This window comes from Lycorma delicatula, chromosome 4 (assembly GCF_047948215.1).
Source record: "Lycorma delicatula isolate Av1 chromosome 4, ASM4794821v1, whole genome shotgun sequence".
Classification (NCBI taxonomy): domain Eukaryota; kingdom Metazoa; phylum Arthropoda; class Insecta; order Hemiptera; family Fulgoridae; genus Lycorma; species Lycorma delicatula.
The window spans coordinates 102,851,816-102,871,248 of NC_134458.1; the positions used below are offsets into that span (position 1 = coordinate 102,851,816).

Genomic DNA, 19,433 nt, shown 5'->3' on the forward strand with positions numbered 1-19,433 from the left:
GAATTTAAATGGGTTGTTCAAGTGTGCCTAATTTTTTTTCTTTATTAAAAAATGAAATGCAGCACTATAACATTATTGATGTTTGTATCTGCATGATTCTGTTTCAAAAGGTGGTTTGTGAAACTGGATTTGGTATAATTGGAATTCATAAAACAGAAAAACATTTCAAAAATTAAAAAAAAAAATAGCCTACAACATTTTGTTTGGGACCACTAATAAAGCAAAACACACTTTTTCAAAAAAAGAAATAAAAATTTTAATTTGATTTAACTATTATTTTGTACACTTCACTGTTTTAACTTCTATTAGGCTTTACAAAGAACAAACAGGATGCAACTTCTCAGAAAAATACAAAAACATACCCTCAAAATATGCACTAATAATTCATTGCAAATAAGATGTTAAAATAAAAAAATAATTCAAATGAATTGAAAATTTAAGCATAGATTAAGTGCCCATAAAATCGAGATGGGAATTGTTCTGACAAACGTCAACAATAATGTAATGATACAATATTCTTAAAGCACACCGGAGTGATTTATTATCTTGTATTATTCATTGTGTAGTAGACCTGTTTTATAATGCCCTTATCCTCGTCTTCTTCTTCTGTAGATGTTGTATTGGCAAATTTACTAATAAATATAAAAAATTATATTTTTCCAGTGCATCCGCATGGGAAAATAATATGCAAATGAGGAAGGTGCTAGTTATACGATAAATTCCCGCGTCGTTTTGGTGGGCGCTCTGGCTAAATATTTAAGAGAATTATTAAGTACTTCTGTTACCAGTTTCTAAATTTTAGAAACATTTAGGAATTAACAGAATTAGATAATTAAATCTATTTATGGCAGTATAAATATTAAAACAGTGTTTATAATGTTAAAACGTTTTCTTGATGTTTGTCTAGGACATTACGAAATGTATATAACTAAGAAATACGTAAACTAAAATAAAAAAGCAGTCATCCTTGAACCGTATATTTATAATTTTGAAGGTTAGAATTACCGGCACAACACAGATATTCTTGACATACACAATAACAAACATTACCCCTACCACAACACAGTGACAGCCATCTTGCATTGCCGCATTGCCCCGTGAGTACAACTCATTTTGCAACATTGCGTGCATGGATTCAGCATAACTGACGCAGCGCATGATCAGTGCTATCCGACTAACAGCTGATATTTTAGCTCCAAATTTACGATATTGTAGGTTACCGAAATAGTCTGTATTTTGTACCAGGTACAAAGTAGAGAACTTATTATTCGTGGATTTACGTGTTATCATTGAATTTTTGAGGTTTGTTTAGATTACCGAAGTATTTTATTACTACATTATTTTGTAGTTTTGAAAACGTATTGCTACACTTTTGGTTGAATAGAGGTTTATCGTGTATTTGTGGCTTTGATTACATTTTGCTCTTACTGTAACCAGATATTAAAAAAAAAAACTGAAAATTATTAATTCGACTTTTTATGTTTTTTTGATGCATATTCAATCCATACATTTTACCAGATGCAATTTCTTCTGGTACTCCTGTACTGTTTTTTCAAAGTAACTTATTGAACATTTTTCTACCCCGTACTTATAGAGGAAAAAATTATACATGTATTAGGTACATTTATAATTTTTTAACAAAAAAAAAAGTGAATAACTTCATGTAGTAAAGGTGACCCCTGATGTGATTCTGATATTCAAAGTATTTTCATGCAAAAGTTTTACAGAAATTGGTTAGAAGACTTATTTGTAAAGCCTTAAGGTTAACTAACAAAAGATATTACAGAAAACCTCAGATATATACAATGATCTTTTTATATTGTTTTCTGCATCAGTTTTCTTACTTTGATCAAGACTCAGGTTTTGTCGCCTTTTGTATCTTCTGCCAGCAGCCTTTTTCATATAGTCAACATTTTTGTAGGCATGATCAGTATTAGTAATTGGCAAAAAAATCCAATGGCATCTATTAATCATGAATTATATTCTGCTCAAGAATAAAAATTTTAGGTTGTTACTACATTCTGTGCACGTTACCTCTATTTTAAATAAAAATGGAATTAAGTGTTCAATAAAAGATAATTAAGAAAAATAAAAAATGACTAACTTAATTGCTGTAAGTATACGGAGCTATACGAGATGTTTTCGTAAAGGAATGGCTAACTGTTCCACTCATCCTATCAGTCTATCTCTCTCGCATGCAGTTTGCACAGCCTTATGCCATATGCTATAAACATAATAGGAAATAAATTCATAGTTAATACCAATGCTATTCATAACCAAATTATGATTTGCTTTGTAACTTAGTGTACTATTAACTACATGCAACAGTTTTTGTTTATTAATCAAAGATAAAGGTTAATGAAGATTTCATTGTGTGGGGTACTACTGAGTTTGAAATTAGTTCTGACCAACTTCTCCTAATGACTATTGATGTTTATAAAAGTAACAGGCAAAATTTTCTGCCCTTAAAGAGAGCATCAAAATGACAACAAATCATTTTTTTTAATGTATTATAATGTAACTTACATAAAATTTATATTTTTTTTACACCAAAATCTTGTAATAATGAAAAATAATGATTCAAATTTATAGTGAATTTAATTAATTAATTTACTACTCTATAACTCGTGTACTGTATCTTGTTTATGCCTCATATCTCAAAAGCTCTTTGACCAAAAAAAAAAACAAGTTTGATTAAAAAAATATATTTGGCTATATCTATATGTATATATATCAACTTTGGCTTGATTTTCTACCCCAATGGAAATAGAGCATCATGGCTTTTTTTAATTTGGTTTTATTTTGTTTATTTTTCCCTTCTAATATGTTGCTTACTATCAGATTTAATATTTTTGATTGTATGTCTTGTTTCTATATGCTGTGATATTCAATAGCTGATTCTGTTGTTCTATGTTACTATTCTTGTTTAAGTTCTTTGTATCAGATATTGAATGTGCAGTTTGTCTACTGTGTAATATACTTGGTGTTGTCAATGCAGTTTAATTGATTTATTCAAGGTTATTACTAGTATATGTTTTGTTAGTTTTACTCATTTTGTGTATGTTTTGATTTGGCTTTATTACTTAAAACCTAATAAATATTTTATGCTTTTGAAAGCAATATAGTAACTTTCTTTCATGAAAATATTAACAATTGTCTGTGAATACCTGTTGGTCTATGTTTATAATATATTTTGTATCACTTCTTTGTGTGTGTATGTATTTTATGTAACATATCTGTTAAATTTGGGTGTTTAACTTTAACTATTTAGTACATTTAAAGGCTACTTCTAATGTGCCATTAATATTTTCTCTTTAGTGACAGATTTCCATTTCATTTATAATTACTACTTGTGTCAATGTGGGTCAACATTATTTCTTGCTTGTGAGTCGATGTTTATTCCAAAAATAGGTTGTGTAGAATATATCTTTTTTATAGGTTTTTACTAAAGTAGTATTTACTGTAGAAGAGTTGTAAATTATCTCCTCTATGATTTTTTGCAGCAATTATGATCTATCATATAGTACCAGCTGTGTAAATACTAGTTAGTGAATTGTATAAAAGCTACACAATAACTGTTATACAATTGTATTAAGTTATATGAATTGTGTCAATCCATTCTTATCCTAAAATTCCAAGATCTTGTCACGAATGAGAATAGTAGTTTGATTTTCAGGGGAACAGGAAGTGTACAGCACTTCCTGGTTTGGAACTGTTTGCTCTTCTATCACACTACTTTGGTATTGTTTGTTTCCTTATTCAGTGTCCTTAATCACAATCATTTTGTCCATCTTAAAAAATAAAGATTGCAATGGGTTATTTGCAGATAATTATAATTATAATTTTATAATAATTAAATATAATTAATATAATATAATTTAATTTATTATAATTTTTCTTTTTGTGTGGATTAGCCTCTGGATTTTCTTTTTTAGTGGATTTAGTGGACTTTTCTCTTATAATCTTACTTTTATCTATTGTTAGTTTTGTGCTCCCCTCTGTGTCAAGACCCATGTAACAATCCAAAGCTTTGCAGCTTCTGTGTCTGGTACCTTTCACAAGGTACTTTTTTAATCTCTGAATTAATGAACCTAAAGCTTCGACAGGAACTGTTACTTTGGACCAATCTCAACATGACAGCAAATGAAGGCTATGTTCCAATTATATTATTTATTTGTTTCTCATTTATTTGGTTTCTTTGCGCAATCAGAAAAAAGGACATAATCACTATATGTAAGTAACATAATCCTCTTAAGTTGATTAGGAAAACCAAACTCAATACATCCACCAGCTCTTACATTTCTTTTCTTTGTAGGTTGAACCACTTCTGTTCACTCTCCCTCTCTCTCTCTCTCTCTTTCTATAAAAGTCAGTCAGGAATTAGGTAGCACTATTTGAAAGGAAACAAAAAACATTCATCATTATGATTATAAATTACAATCCAAAAGGAAAAACACATCTGTTAGATATTATTTTGTGTTAAAACTTAAATCTATTTAAGAAAAATGTTGTACGGGTCAAAAAGACTCAAACATTATGAGAAGGTGAAAAAATGATTGCATAACACTTGTTCATGTTTCAAAATTAAAAATATTTGTAATGCTTCGATCAGCTGCAGGGCCTCACAAATAAAAACTTTATATTGAATATAATTGAGAAGGGTGAACCCAAACATTAAAAATGTTTGATAAAATCTTTTTTTTTAGATTATTTTGAACTCAGATGGCAATAATTTATGAATGTGCTTTGTTAAATCTATAAAAAACTGGAATAAAGTACAATATAAAAACTAAGCTATTTTTCCAGCAATTCTTGTAATTTGATTCTATTTGTCATCACTAAGTATATATTGCTTTTAAACTTGCAGCAGGATTGCATAATATTGTTCTTACTTTGTAATTTTATAAGGAAAATATCTTTAAATATAAAACTGCATCAATGTGGCATTGGAGCTTACATTACTATCAGTTTTAATACCTAATAAATTACAAGTATTCTGTAAAGAAAAACTTACAGTATAAACTTGAATCCTCTACTCTGTACTGATATGATTACGTTCAAATTATAAAAACTTATTATCTTAATTTTAAAAAGTTTAACTTTTGTAAATAAAATATTTATTATTAATAAAACATGATGTTTTTTATATTTTGTCATTCCCTTTAATGGTTTCCTTTTTAATTTATTAATGCATTTCTAATATATTATATATTTTCTAATTTGTTTCTGTATTTTATTTTTTAATTCATTTTTCTAACAAATACTTTCTTTACTTATTTTAAATCTTTTACCATTTAAGTTCTTTATTTTTTGGTATTAATTTAGAGAATCATGAATTTTATGCTTGCAAACTTCAGAATTCATGGAGTTAGGCCTCTTATTTTGTCAGACAAAATTATCAATATAATATAAGGAATAAATTATTATTTTACAAATTTCTTTGCACAATTCTTAGCACTCACTTTTACTTGACAGACACTATTCACAAGTGTTTTTCCAGCTAATCCCTGTAATTTGATTCTATTTGTCATAACTAGGTATATATCACTTTTAAACTCACAGCAGGATTGCATAATATCATTCATATTTTGGAATTTTATAAGAAAAATATTTTTAAATATTGAACTGCATCAATGTGTTGATGGAGCTTACATTACTATCATTTTTAATACTTATTAAATTAAGTATTCTGTAAAGGAAAAATAAAAGTCAGTTAAAGATTAAGCTTGTAATGATATACATTAATGCAATTGAATGTTTCATGAATTCAGTAGGTTCTCCAGAACACACATACATAGACATACATTTGATTATTTTCATTTTATTTTTGCTGGGATTCTGATTTGGTGTGGATTTAACTTCATTGCTCTAGTTTGCCCCAGATTGATGAGGATTCCATAAAAGATTAAGAAGAAAGGTAAATACTGAACAAGATTTTGTCTGTAGATTTTGTATTTAATTTGATTTGAATTGTAGATTTGGTTTAATTTGTATCATGAACTGTATTACTAGTACTCACCAATTCATATAAACTCAGCTTGAAAAAAGTTAATATATGGTGTAAAATGAGTGTCTGTATTGATATATTTTTATCATTGGATTGCTTTTAATGGTAGTTCCTCAAGAGTGATTAGTTGTTTATAATTGTAATTTTGATTTTGTTGTAGGAAACTAAACAGATTTATCAGTGTGCTGCTTGTAACTCATTTTTTTTTTAAACTTATATTCTATATTGTATACTTATAAACATTTTTATTGTTATCTAATAATAAACAACTTTTTTCAATTAAAAATCCTTTTTATACACTATTTCTGGATCAATTGTTAAAATAATTTTTTTCTCTTTCATTATCTGATTGACTTGAAATTTTGAATATTGGTTCATTCCCGGTGACAATATGATGTTAAATCATTATTTACCCCAATTGATATATAATTAGTGAAATTATAGTAAAATACATTGTGATATGAAATGCAAAATGAGACCAGAAAAAAAATATAATTTAAAAAGAATACTTTTATTTGAAAAGCATTAGAAAAGAATGATAAAATCTTTCAACCATTAAAATAATGTAGATCTTTTATGACAAAAAATAAAAGCGTGGGGTGCTCTCTTTAAAGATATTTAATGGCTTGACAAATTTAATCACAAAAAAACACGAGAACATTCAGGATTCGGTAAAAAGTATTCCACAACTCCTAATTATTTGTAGTGATGAGCACTTCAAGCTTTTATTTTTAGTCATGTACATATCCTGGCTACCTTGGGGTGTTCTTGATATTCTGTGGATGCCCTTGGGATATCATATGCAATATATGATTATGTTCAACTACAGAATTTTGTTAAAAAATGTACATATTCAGTAGCAATAAAATAGGTTAATTTCTGTTTAATCAGGTGATAAAATATCTTTTAAACATTATTAACAACTTAAAAGATGAATTTTAATTTTTATCTTTTCCACCAATTAATTTTGTCTTATTTATAGAATTTCATTATAGATCATGCTACTGAGAGTGAGACACAAGGATTAAGGTAATACACACATATTGACACAAGCTGTCTTAAAAATTATTAATATTTACTTGTAATTTCATAAGTATAATTTTTCTATATTGTGATAAATGTACTAGCACTGATTTAAATTTTTTTTAAAACTGTTTCAGACTATTTTGTTGGGTGATAGTGGAGTCGGCAAAACGTCATTATTAGTACAGTTTGATACTGGAAAATTTCAGTCTGGCACATTTTCTGCAACTGTTGGAATTGGGTTTACGGTCAGTCAATTTTTACAGATATTATTTCATTTTTTATATATATAATAAAATGGTAAACAAGGTTGACCCAATGAAGTATATTTTTATTGATTTAATCAGTTGAATATTTTAATGTTAGTGTTTATCAGTGTATTTTTTTTACTGATTACAAATGAATGTGAAAGCAGATGATGTTCAAGGTGTTACAAATTTTAATATTGAAGAGATATAAATAATGTATTGTCTGGAATCATAGAATATTTTTGAATGACTGATGTATACTAATGTGTGGGAGATTTTATTTTATTATTCCATTGTTGTTGTATGGGTAAAATCTTTATTCTTTATTGCTTCAGTTTTTTTTTTAATATACTTTTCTTATGTTTGTTAATTGTAGATTTTATTTTATTATACTTCGGTAGTATTTATGTTAAAACTGATTTGCTTAATTTCAGTGTTTTTGTTTAAATTGTATTTTTTTGTTATTGAGTTATAGTTTGTATTCACTCAAATTTTGTTTTTTTTTTTAAATTAATTCTTTGTTTTTGAATTTTATTTGATGTACTTTTTTTTATTTGTCGTTAATGTAATTTTTTTTATTATGAATTACTCTTTTAATATTTTGCATTAAAATTTTTTTGTTATTATTTTGGATTGTTGTTGTTATTTTGCTAAATTCTTGGTTATTTATTAATATTTTCATTTCTGATTGTTTACAGTTTACTGTTCAGTGATATGCAGTTCTGTTCAATTCTGAGTATCAATAACTTGTTTTGTTTTATGTTTAATATTTTTAATTTTTTTTTTTTTTTTTTAATTTAAACATTAGCAAAATTTTTATGTATATTATTAATTGTTTAATTTTTCAATTTTTTAATTTTTTTTTTACAGATTGCTTATCATATGTGTTTTCATTTAATTTTATATAATATTAAGTTGAAGTTTACATCACAGAATATCTTAAATTAAAAAAATGTTTTCAGCCTTTTTTTAATACTACTGTTACCTTTCACTTTTATTTTTATGATCAAAATAAAATAACAACAGTAACTTATTTGCCACCATTTAAAAAAGAATGATTTATAAAAAAAACATCATTTGTAATTTTTTGTGCTTAAATTCAAATAATTTTTTTTACTTTAAATTATTAGTTTATTTGAAATGTGCATCTTTTGAAGAAATCAAAAGAGGGTTGAAAAAAGTTTCTTTTTAAAATGTGCATCTTTTGAAGAAATCAAAAGAGGGTTGAAAAAAGTTGCTTTTTATTGCTTTATTGAAAACATTAATATTTATTTATATCCATTTTTGTTTTATTGATGCTCATTTGTTTTAATTTTTTTTTTGTATTATTAATTATCGTACTTTGAAATTACAGTATTTCTTAGTAATTCATTATAAATTTGTTTACTCATTGTTGTTATGAGATATTAACTTTTAAACATTTATGAGACCTATACTATCAGATTAATTTTTTAATATTAATTTCTAAATTGAATTTCTTAGATGTTAGACTACTTGTTTTTAAGTCTGAAATCTTACCTAAGGGATCAGCAAAACGTTTTAGTACATTTATATAATTGATTCAATACATCCATTATGGATACATCAGAAGATTCAATAATCTTTCATTTGAAAATCATAACAGGCATTTTTCAGAGCTCATTAATAGGGCCTTTACTGTTTTTAATCTTTATTAATGACTTTTCTACCTATATCCAATTAAATATTTTTATGCTGTTGATTTCAAATTGAAGTGCTGAAGGTTTGTACTCTGATATTGATGTTAAATTCACTAAAGGAATGGTTTTCAGCCAATAATTTTTAATTGTTCAAAAACAAATAATAGGTTTTAGTTATTTATAATAGAAAAACTTGTTAATAATGGATTGAAAAGATTGATTGCCTAAGTAAAGATAATTTTCTGGTTATTACTGTAAATAAAAAATTGAGTTGGAAACTACATTCACAAGAACTTGCTTGTAAAATGTAGATTCCACTTGGGATCTAACTCAGGAAGCTGAAGTAGAATTTGGTTCTTACTTTCATTCTATGAATGGTACTCTGTAGAGAAGCATAAAATATTAAAATTTGAAAAAAGTAAGTATAATGGGAATAGTTGATAATTCATATAGAGCTGTTAATGCTGTATAATGATTTTTAACTTCTTTAATTTACATTAATGAAATTTTTAGATATATGTACTGTAACAATGAATAAATTATAATTTAATAATTTTTTTTATTCCAATGCAAGATTACATTCGCTTCTTGTGTTACAGTCTCTTAAATTATTGGAATGGATGTATACTTGGTTGATGTTACGTTACATTATCACTTTCCAATTTTGCTTAAGGAAGAAATACATTGTAAAAGATTTGGGAATAAAGTTAAGAGTTCTTGCTTAGTTATTATGTTTGAGTATTTCTCAATTATAATTGTAATTGATGATGTGGGTATTTATTTTATTTTTCTTTGTCATGTTATGTTAAGTACTAAGAGATGATGATTTTGTGTTTGTATATACATATTGATATAATATCTCTGAAGTTTATTTCCCTATACTCTGACAGTATAGTAAATAAAATAAATAAGATTCTTAAATATATGAATTATAGATGTGCCTCAGTTTTGAATTACTGTGTATTTCACATAATCTGTTATATGTTACTAATGCATTTTGTTTATAAAGGTTCAGTTAACTTCAATACCTCAAAGCCTGGTTGTCTCGAAACTTGATAAGATAAAATGCAAAATTGAAGTGGACCATTAATATGTTGCGAGGGCAGTATAATGTGAAAAAAAAATCAATAAATGATAATGTTTTAATAATAATTTTCTATTATTACTTTGTCTTGCAAATTTTTTTTACAGTGCAGTGGATTATAAAGCAGTCTTAGCTCTTATAAAGAAGAGTTGAATAAACAAATTTATTTTCTATCTTTGTTTACTTCAGTAAACAAAGCTTAATCATTAAGACCCTTGTTTGTGTAACAATTGAGCACTGCTCATAGCCAGAACAATAGTCACTCAAGTAAAGATTAAATATTGTTTATATATTAAATAATTATTATTTGTTAACTGTAGCTTGATTATTTGTTTGTTTGTTATATCATATTATGAAATTTTATTTACATGTTGGTTCCCTTGAGATATTAAATACTACAGAAAAGTAATTTGTTAATATCGCTATTTTCTATTTACACTTCTCTAACAACAACATTTCACTATATCAATCCATTGAATCTTTGCATTATTATTATTGATTGGTATGTAAATTTGTAATTTTGATGAAATCATAAATATGAAGTTATAATAAAAATTCTGTCTTCAAGATACCCAACTAATTAATTATTAACTACATTAATGCTAGAAATTTTCATTAGTCTAAAAACATCGGGTAGCCAGCCTAACTCACCGTGGTGAAGGGATTTGTAGTCATCCAGTGCCAAGTCTGTGGTAAGAAGAAAATGGTAGAAAATTTCCCTCATAAATTGCTCAAATAAAGTCTTTATGCACATTTTCAAGTGGGACTGTCTAAAGGAATAATCCTTTAAATCCTTTATGAGCATCCTGTAAAATTTGTTCTGCTTTGACTTCTTCTTTGTTTTAAAATTTTAATGTTATATTGGTTCCAGATCCCATAAATTCTATCAGAAAAATTCTTGCATGTTTCAAAAACTGAAGCTATCATACTTTGATTTATTTTTGCCAGTTTGATTTATTTTTTTGATCTTTTTAAGTCTTTTTAAACATAGATTCATTTGGTCTATTCTTTGGTCTCTACATTATTGAATTTGTTGACCTGTTTCGCATACAATCACAGTTCTGTGGTGAGCTCTTCTTGTGTAGCCCTCAAGGAAAAGGTTCTTGCTAATTTGTGAAACAATATATCTTTTGAATGATTTATATAACTTTTTGAAGGAATTTATCATACATGATCAGTTGCCAACCTTTTTCTCCCAAATAGTGTGTACATTGATGTACCTTTTTCCAAATTTCTGACCCAGTCGTTTTCAAAGCTGTTATTTCTAATAGTATTATAATAAACATTATACAGTTTTTGAATCTCAACAGTATTGTTTTGAGTGTTTGCTTTTAGTGATTAGTTTTTGTACTTGCAACACCATAATAAGCATCTTACAGCTGATAATACCATTCCTTTACCAGTATTGAGCTGAACATAATGGCTAACATATGGGTATGTTAAGTGATTGATTATTGGTTATTGCTGTAGGCATGTCAAGTTGCTATGGCAACTTGACATAATTATTTTCAACAAGAAATTTGAAGTAAATTTTGGAATACCTCTTGCACATCAGGGGAATAAATAGTTGAATTTGCATTTTAAATAATAGTGTCTAAACAGTCCTCAGTTTTCAGACAATTTGTTGATTCATACATTGTGATTGTCCTTATATCAGGTTTTTTTCCCACTGGATCAGAATTTTTAATATTTTCCGTACAATTTATTATTGATTCACTTAATTTAACCTTTTTCTTTTTTTTAGAAAATTTATGAGTGGCATAGAATGCATTTCATTGGGAGTAGTTATTTTAATTATGCATTTATAAAATTTCACCATAACATTTTATTAAATTATTAAAACATCAAACTTTTTCTTGTATGGAACTGTTATGGCATCTTACAATTTCCTCCACTTGCCAACCTACCTCACCTCTCTCCTTATTTTCTCTTCTTTCCATCGCAGCTAAAACTGATTGTTGACAAGAAGTTCTGAGGTGTTTTAAAAATGATTTTTTCATAGCATCATTTAAAGTAAATGTAGTATGGTAAATGTGCAGTGCCATGTATGATTGCTTGAAACTTAACAAACTGACACAGGAAATGGAAGTAGTTTCTGGCAGTTATCTTCTAATAAACACAATTTTCTCCATGTATTATGTTTCTGTTTGTTACTTGTTATGCTTACTAAACTTGATTTGCATTCCTTTTGTCTATTCTGTTGCACTGTTCTGAAAATTTATGAAAAAATTACATTGCTGTAATTGGTTATAAAATTACAACCAAGATATCACAGTGTGATATCTTGGTTGTGTTGTTTGAGTATTAATGACCCATCTAGTTGTTTAAAGCTGAAAATAATTCTTCATGTTGTTCTTTCTTAAGAAGAAATGTATAACATTTGAACATAATGCACTCTTAATTTCTTGTATTTAAAGAATGTACTTTTGAAAAAGAAAATGATTAAAAAAATGGAAATTTAGACAAAATTTTTATTTTAAGTTATTTAGTGATTAAAATGGCTATGTTTAATGTAAGTGAAAGTTTTTGGAAATAATTTCAGTCATGAAATTTAGGTACTCAAGGGGTTTTGTGGGCTGATCAGTTGGCCATAATCCTATTTTACCACAATCAGTTTATGTTGAAGATAATTCGTTTTAGTGTACTGTTAATAAAATTAATTTAATGGTGGGTAAGGTTCATCTGCTACTCTTGAATTGTTTCATCCTCACACTGCCTGGGCTTTATTATGTATACAAATTTATATTAACTAAAGCTTTCATGCTTCTAAGGGTTTATTTATGCACTTTATAATATTAATAATTATGATTAGACATATAAAATGAATAATAATTGTTGTAATTTTCACAACTTCATATTGCATATAATTAATATGTTATTCTATTATTATTATTACATAAATTTGATTAATAACCTATAAATATTTATCTATTTTATTCCTCTTTGATTTTGTTTTGCCTTTGTATTGTTTATTGTACATGTTTTCTTGTTGATGTCTGATTTTTATCTTTTTTCTTACAATTATTATTTAATATTGAATGTTTTTAAGTTCACTAATGTCATTGTTTCACATTTATAACTTTTTTTAATGTACTTGTATTTAAAGTATTGAGGTCATTTGTTTTAAATAAATGAAAAGAATACTTAAATTTTTGTACTTAATAAGTTCAGATATAAATAAATCGATCACTCTAATATTTGAGTTGGTAATATGACTGACTTCTGATGTGAAGGTCCCCCGGCTTTGATTCTAAAAAAGAGTTTGGTTTTTAAAAGTGAGAAAGAACTGCCTTTTTAGGCCTGCCTGTCAATAAAAGTCATGTGGGTTTAAATAAATATTGGAAAGAGTGTTCCTTTTTAGTATAGTCTCTATTTACATCTGGACTAATGCTAATTTCACTTACTCCCAAGATGTAAACTGTGAAAAACATTTTATTAAATATGTAAACAGGATTGTATTTTAAGAAACCTCAATATCCATATGTTTTTATTACATTTTCACAATAAGAGATTTTTGTATTTTATTTTTGGAGTAAGTATAAAGATTTAGTCCATATCAATATGACTTTTTTATTGATGTAAATTATCAATACTTTAAGAGATAGCCTAGGCAAAATAGCACTCTTATATATACACCAGTATGTCAACTGTATCACATAAATCTAATAGATAGTAGGTTTTTATGATACCGAATAATCACCCATATTATAATGGAAATGATTTTATGGAAGTAAACGAAGTAAACAGCATTTAGTGATGTGGTTATTTAACATGAAAAGTTATAATTGCATCACCTAGATAATCTCTACTGTATTCAGTGAAAATGTCCAACCGAATGTAGCATTGTCACTTTCATGATACATCTTTTTCTCTTAATTTCTCTAAGGCATTTCATTTACTGAATAGAATTATTCTGCAATGTATGATGCATTGTTTCTTGACAGAGATTGGTATGTTAATTTGTTGTTTTCCACTGTATATTCTAGTGTTTCTTATGGGTATGAAGTATTAATAGCAAGTGACTACAATTAGAATAGTAATGTGTTCTGTAATAGTAATCTACTGTAATAGTAAATATACTGTAATAGTAAAATACTGTAATACTAATGGTGTTCACTGAGTCACTAGATGAAAACATTTTTGGTTTTGGTAGACTGGAATGCTGTGGTGCAAAAGTGTATTTAGCTCAATGAAGAATACATCTGGAAACGAATGCAAGTCTTAGTAAGCTTGGTAAGGAGTACTACTTGTTGTGTTTATAGATGGTTGTCATTTTCAGAGCTCATGTGTGTTATCAAATTGCAAATATTCTTTTAATTATAATCCACATATGTGGGACGTTTATTATTCAAGTCTTTTTAAAAAAATTCCTGAAGTATGCAATAATGTAGTCATACCAATATTGAATCAACATCATGTAACTTAGTGATATATCAAAATAAGATTTTGAATAGTTATTAATTAAAAATTATTTTTTTATTGAATAAACTACAGGTTTATTAAGTTTGGTTTAAACCTTTGCCTCCCTTCTTATTTTTATATCTTTGGTTTTCTCTGTTTCTAAATTCAAGATTATTTTTTATTCATTTTTGATAGTTTACCTTAATATGATTTCTGAATGTTGTTTGGCTAATTTATGGAAGCTAGACAACTCTATACTAGTTACTACTGAAGTTAAGTAACGCTAAGTTGTATTTTACTAAAGACTACAAATTGATCTCGCATATTGTTTGGTCGCTGTACAGATCTTCTTTGGAGACATGCAAAAAGTACCTTGTTTGATTTATTTAAATATCCTTAAAATAGTGGCATATTATGATAATATCTGTTAATGTAAAGTATAACAAATATACATAATATGTTCTTTCTGTTGAGAAATAATGTAATATACAAACTGCCTCTAAGTATGACAAATAATAGCTAAGATATTAATGTGTAAAAAGAGAATTATAGTTATAAATATTAAAATAAATTTAAAATTACAGATTGTAATATGTGTGGTATTGATTTAATTTCTACATGTGAACTGTGGAAGAATGCATGTTTAATATTGGTAAATCTAGATTCCAGTTAATTTAATAATGTATAGTTGAAGAAAAATAGTTTATAAATAGTAAGTGATCTTATTTTTGTGCCTATTTTTACACACTCGTACATGTACGCAAGTATATGTATATGTACAAAACATATATTCTGTTAATAAAAAATGTTTAATTAGTTTTTACTTTTAAAGAAAAATTTTTTTGACAGGTGGAGTGATATTGAAATATGAAACTATGCATAAAAATGTTGAGTTGTTTCTCCCTTTGTGATGTAAATATTATTATCTTCATTGTATTTTAATCTGTGTTTGTTAATTAACTTGTATATATTATTGTTATTTTTAAAGTTACATATTTTTTAAGCATTAGTTATAGTCACGATAGTATATATGGGTCAACCTTTTACCATCTACGTGCTTTTAAATATTTATCTAATCAGAACTTATTATATTCATTATGGAGTAGTACATTGTTTTCTTTCATAACATGTGTTGTAATATTATATTGTTGTTTACATTAAGCATGCATGTGTTTCATTTTTAATTATATTTTATTTTATATTACATAATTTATTAACTTTTTTAAGTATATGCATTCTATTTATAAATTTTCAATCCATTTTGAATTATCTTCTTCTTTTACAGGTAAGTTTTATTTTTCTATTGTGTCTTAATATAAGGTGTGATTCTATTTGTCTTTAGTTATCTGTGAAGTTTATTGTTCTTTAAGGGTTATTTTGGTTTCTTTTCTATTTTATTCTTACCATAATTAAATCGTGTTTTATGAATAGTTTATTTTTTACTGAAAAGAGAACTGTTTTTATTAGCTATATTTTTTTATTATTAAGATTTAAACAATTTTTTGAAATATCTTTTGTACTTTTTTTTACTTGTTAATTGTCATTTAAGCTTATCTCATTGTTATTACATCATATTACATTACCATTCCCATCATAAGGATAAAATTAATCATTCTTTTTTATTATGATATAATGTTTTTTTTAAAGTTTTGCTAGATCTGTGTTATTTAAATTATTACAGTTATTTTGGGGAGCTGTTATTCTTTACATATTTCAATTTTACTAATCCTAAGCTATTGATGCAACATGCAGTTTGATTTAATAAAAACATTTAATTGCGGAATGAACAGGTTATTTGTGAAATAGTCCTAGTAAAATTAAAAGATTGAATGAAATTTAGTGTTTAATAAATTATTGTTTAAGTAAATGCATATTATTATGGGTCACATATTTTGTAATTTGTCTTGCTGAAAATTTTGATTATTATATGTCTTTAGAATCATATTTTATTGTATATACTTAACGATAATTTTCAGTCTTCTTTAGATAAAATTTGTCAGCTATTTTTGCAGTATAAATGAAAATTCTGATTCATCATTTTTATAGTATATTTTCACTGGTTATAGGTAATACCAAACTTTTTTATTTTACTTCATAAGCCATTCTGTATTAACATTTATATGAATAAACCGAACCATTGTGCACATTTAATGATGTGTAAATTCTAAATATTTTCTATATGTAAAGCTAAAATCTAAAGCTAAAATCTGTTAGAATTGACTCCTATTAAATGGAGGTGTCTAGGTTAAAAGGAATTTAAAGGGATTCAGATGTTTAAGCTAAAGAAAAATTTAACCTATTTAGTTGACTGGCTATAAAAATGTTTGAGAGGTTATTTATTTGCAAATTTTGAAAATGACTGTTTTTAGAGCTTTGATTGTGGTGAAGGCCTTTGTTTGCTTGATTATAACTCAGAAAATTATAATGAAATGTTTTCAAATTTTGAAACACTATTAACAAAAGAGTTTCAGATTGATCTACCAAATTTGAAACTGCTAATTTTTATACTTTTTTATTCTTTTGACATTCTTTGATTTCAACATATTAAGATATTTTTACAATGTGTGTTGGTGTCGTTAAGTGTATTGAACATTAAATACTATTAAACATTAATAGTATTAAAAACATTAATAGTACTATTAAACATTAATAGTATTAAACATTGATGTTAATTTTATTAATAATATTAAACATTGAAATGAAGGCTTTACAAGCAGATTTTTTATTACATTTTTTAAATTTGTATCTTGTATTATAATGTTGAAGTGGCAAAAGTGGGATGCTGTGTTGCCAGATTCTTTTTAAGATAAATACATTTCTTGCAGGTATAGATGTTGGCCATGTCCATCATGGCCCTTTCTTGCCATGTCCATCATGTAAAGAAAATTAAATTAAAAAATTTGTTATAAATTCATTTTAATATTTAATTTAACAGTGAATTTGTGAGACTTAATACATTGTCGCCAATTCAATATTAGTTGTAGTAGCAATGATATCACATTTTCATAAATAGCTTAAGGATCAATCCATTTGAAGTGTCCCAAAAAAACATAAGCTGGTTGCTTGACCAATTCAGAAAAAATTTTAACTTACCTACTTGTTCCCTACATGTTTCAGGACCTTAAAACTATTTTTTTTAAGCAGTTTGTTTTATGGCTTGTTGTGGCCATTTTTGTTACGGTCCGCACACCTATCTTTGTGATTGTAAGGGTTTACGTAAAAAATCATAACTAAAAAACTATTGGTCCTGGAAGGATGAAACAAAAAGCAATTTAATCATATTTTCTCAAGATAAAAGATTTTCCCGTTGGTATACTTACCTATCTCTCTCTTCTTTCTATGAGAAAATTATCAATAAATTTGAACATGAAAAATTGTGAAATTTCACTTTTGCTAATTTTTTTTAAGAGGCAGGAATGACATATACAATTTGGATTATTTTTTTATATGTAGGCATTTAGTCGTTTTACCATAAATTATATTAATGGTGATATACTTACCCCTAAATCTTTATGAATTCTTTTTTAAATTCAAATTTTGGCTTCAAATTACTCTGATGGGGCTGGTGATAAAAATCTCAAATTTGCATAACTTGCAGTGTTTTTGTAGATGTTTATGGCAAATAAAAAATTTTTTGTGTATTGTACTAATAAAAATGATATAACCTCTCAAAAATCATTAAAAATCTGTTAAAAGCAATACCATTTTGACTTGCTAAATAAGTGCTCAAAGGGCAGTTTACATTTTTTATATTTAATCCCTATGTTGAAGTTGACATTTTCAATATTTTTAAAATAGTTTTTTTAAAATGATTAATGATAGGTCATAATTTAATGATAACTCAACCAATACCAGTAACCTAATACAGTTTTGATTCAAATATGCTTGTAAAACTTACCCAATGAGATTTTAATGAGTAGCCTACATCTTTTTTCAATAATTCATTTTTATTTTTATATTGATTTATTTTTGTAAACAATATCAAAGAAAAAATAAATTGTACAGAAATCTTAATTATTCAATAAAATAGCCTGTTTTGTAGCAATGAAAGTTTGTTATTTACTATGGTTAACAAACAGCTGTGATATCTCTTCTGATAATTCTCATGAAATTGTGTGAGAATGACCCATCACTGTAGTTAGTTAGGTGATGGAGGTGATAAAACCAAAATGCAGCAAGCAGCATCTAATTTTTCAGAGACCTTTTTTCAAAGACCTCTTGGTCTTTGCATTCATATAGTTCTTTGTTCTGGTGAGAAAAAACACTTTTGAAATGGATAACACAAACATACTTTCCAGGAACTAAATTTAAATTTGGAAAATGTGTTCTTTAAGAGCTTGCTCTAATTTATTTGTCTTAAGTTTTTCTTAACTGTTTTTAAGAGTTCTCAAAGGGTCACAATATTTACAAACAATAGTGACATCTGAATTAACATAAAAAAATAATTTGTTGGTTTTCATCATTAAATTCACAAATTTTAATCAGTTCTTTTGGCACTGTACCATACACTGTTTTATGATGATCTTCATTCACATAAATTCTTGTTTTATCTGAAATTACTTGAAAATAATGTAAAAATTTAACTTATTTTAAAATTTGTAATTATAATATAAGTAAAACTTATTTAATAAACACAGGTTGAAATTTGAGAGACTCAGTAAAGACATGAACAAGTCGCTGACTAATGTCATACTGACCAGTCTGTAACTGCAAAGCTAAATGAGCATGTTGAAACATGAATTTTCCTGATGACTGGAAATGACTTCTTATAACAAACATTGCAGTTGAATGGTTCAAACAAATCTGTTTCAACTATAGTAATAAGTAAAAAAATATTAAAATTGGAGCACTTATTTAGAGAGCCAAAATGGTATTGCTTTTAACAGGTTTTTCATGATTTTTGAGAGGTTATAACTTTTTTATTAGTACAATACACAAAAACCGTTTTCATTTGCCATAAACATCTACAAAAACACTGCAAGTTGTGCAAATTTGAGATTAAATTAAAAAAT

At 26.4% G+C, this 19,433-nt stretch overlaps 1 protein-coding gene across 5 annotated transcripts in view; it reads left to right on the forward strand.

Annotated features, from left to right (window-relative positions):
* Rab26 (RAS oncogene family member Rab26) overlaps positions 1 to 19,433 on the forward strand; it is a 483,609-nt gene that overhangs the window by 135,994 nt on the left and 328,182 nt on the right. For 4 of the 5 annotated variants that reach the window (XM_075363858.1, XM_075363853.1, XM_075363857.1 and 1 more), the window contains exon 3: positions 7,168 to 7,278. In XM_075363858.1, the coding sequence (XP_075219973.1) occupies positions 7,168 to 7,278 (111 nt within the window). Of the gene's footprint in view, positions 1 to 1,184; positions 1,303 to 7,167; positions 7,279 to 19,433 lie in introns of those variants that run through there. The other variant, XM_075363855.1, reaches the window with a different exon arrangement.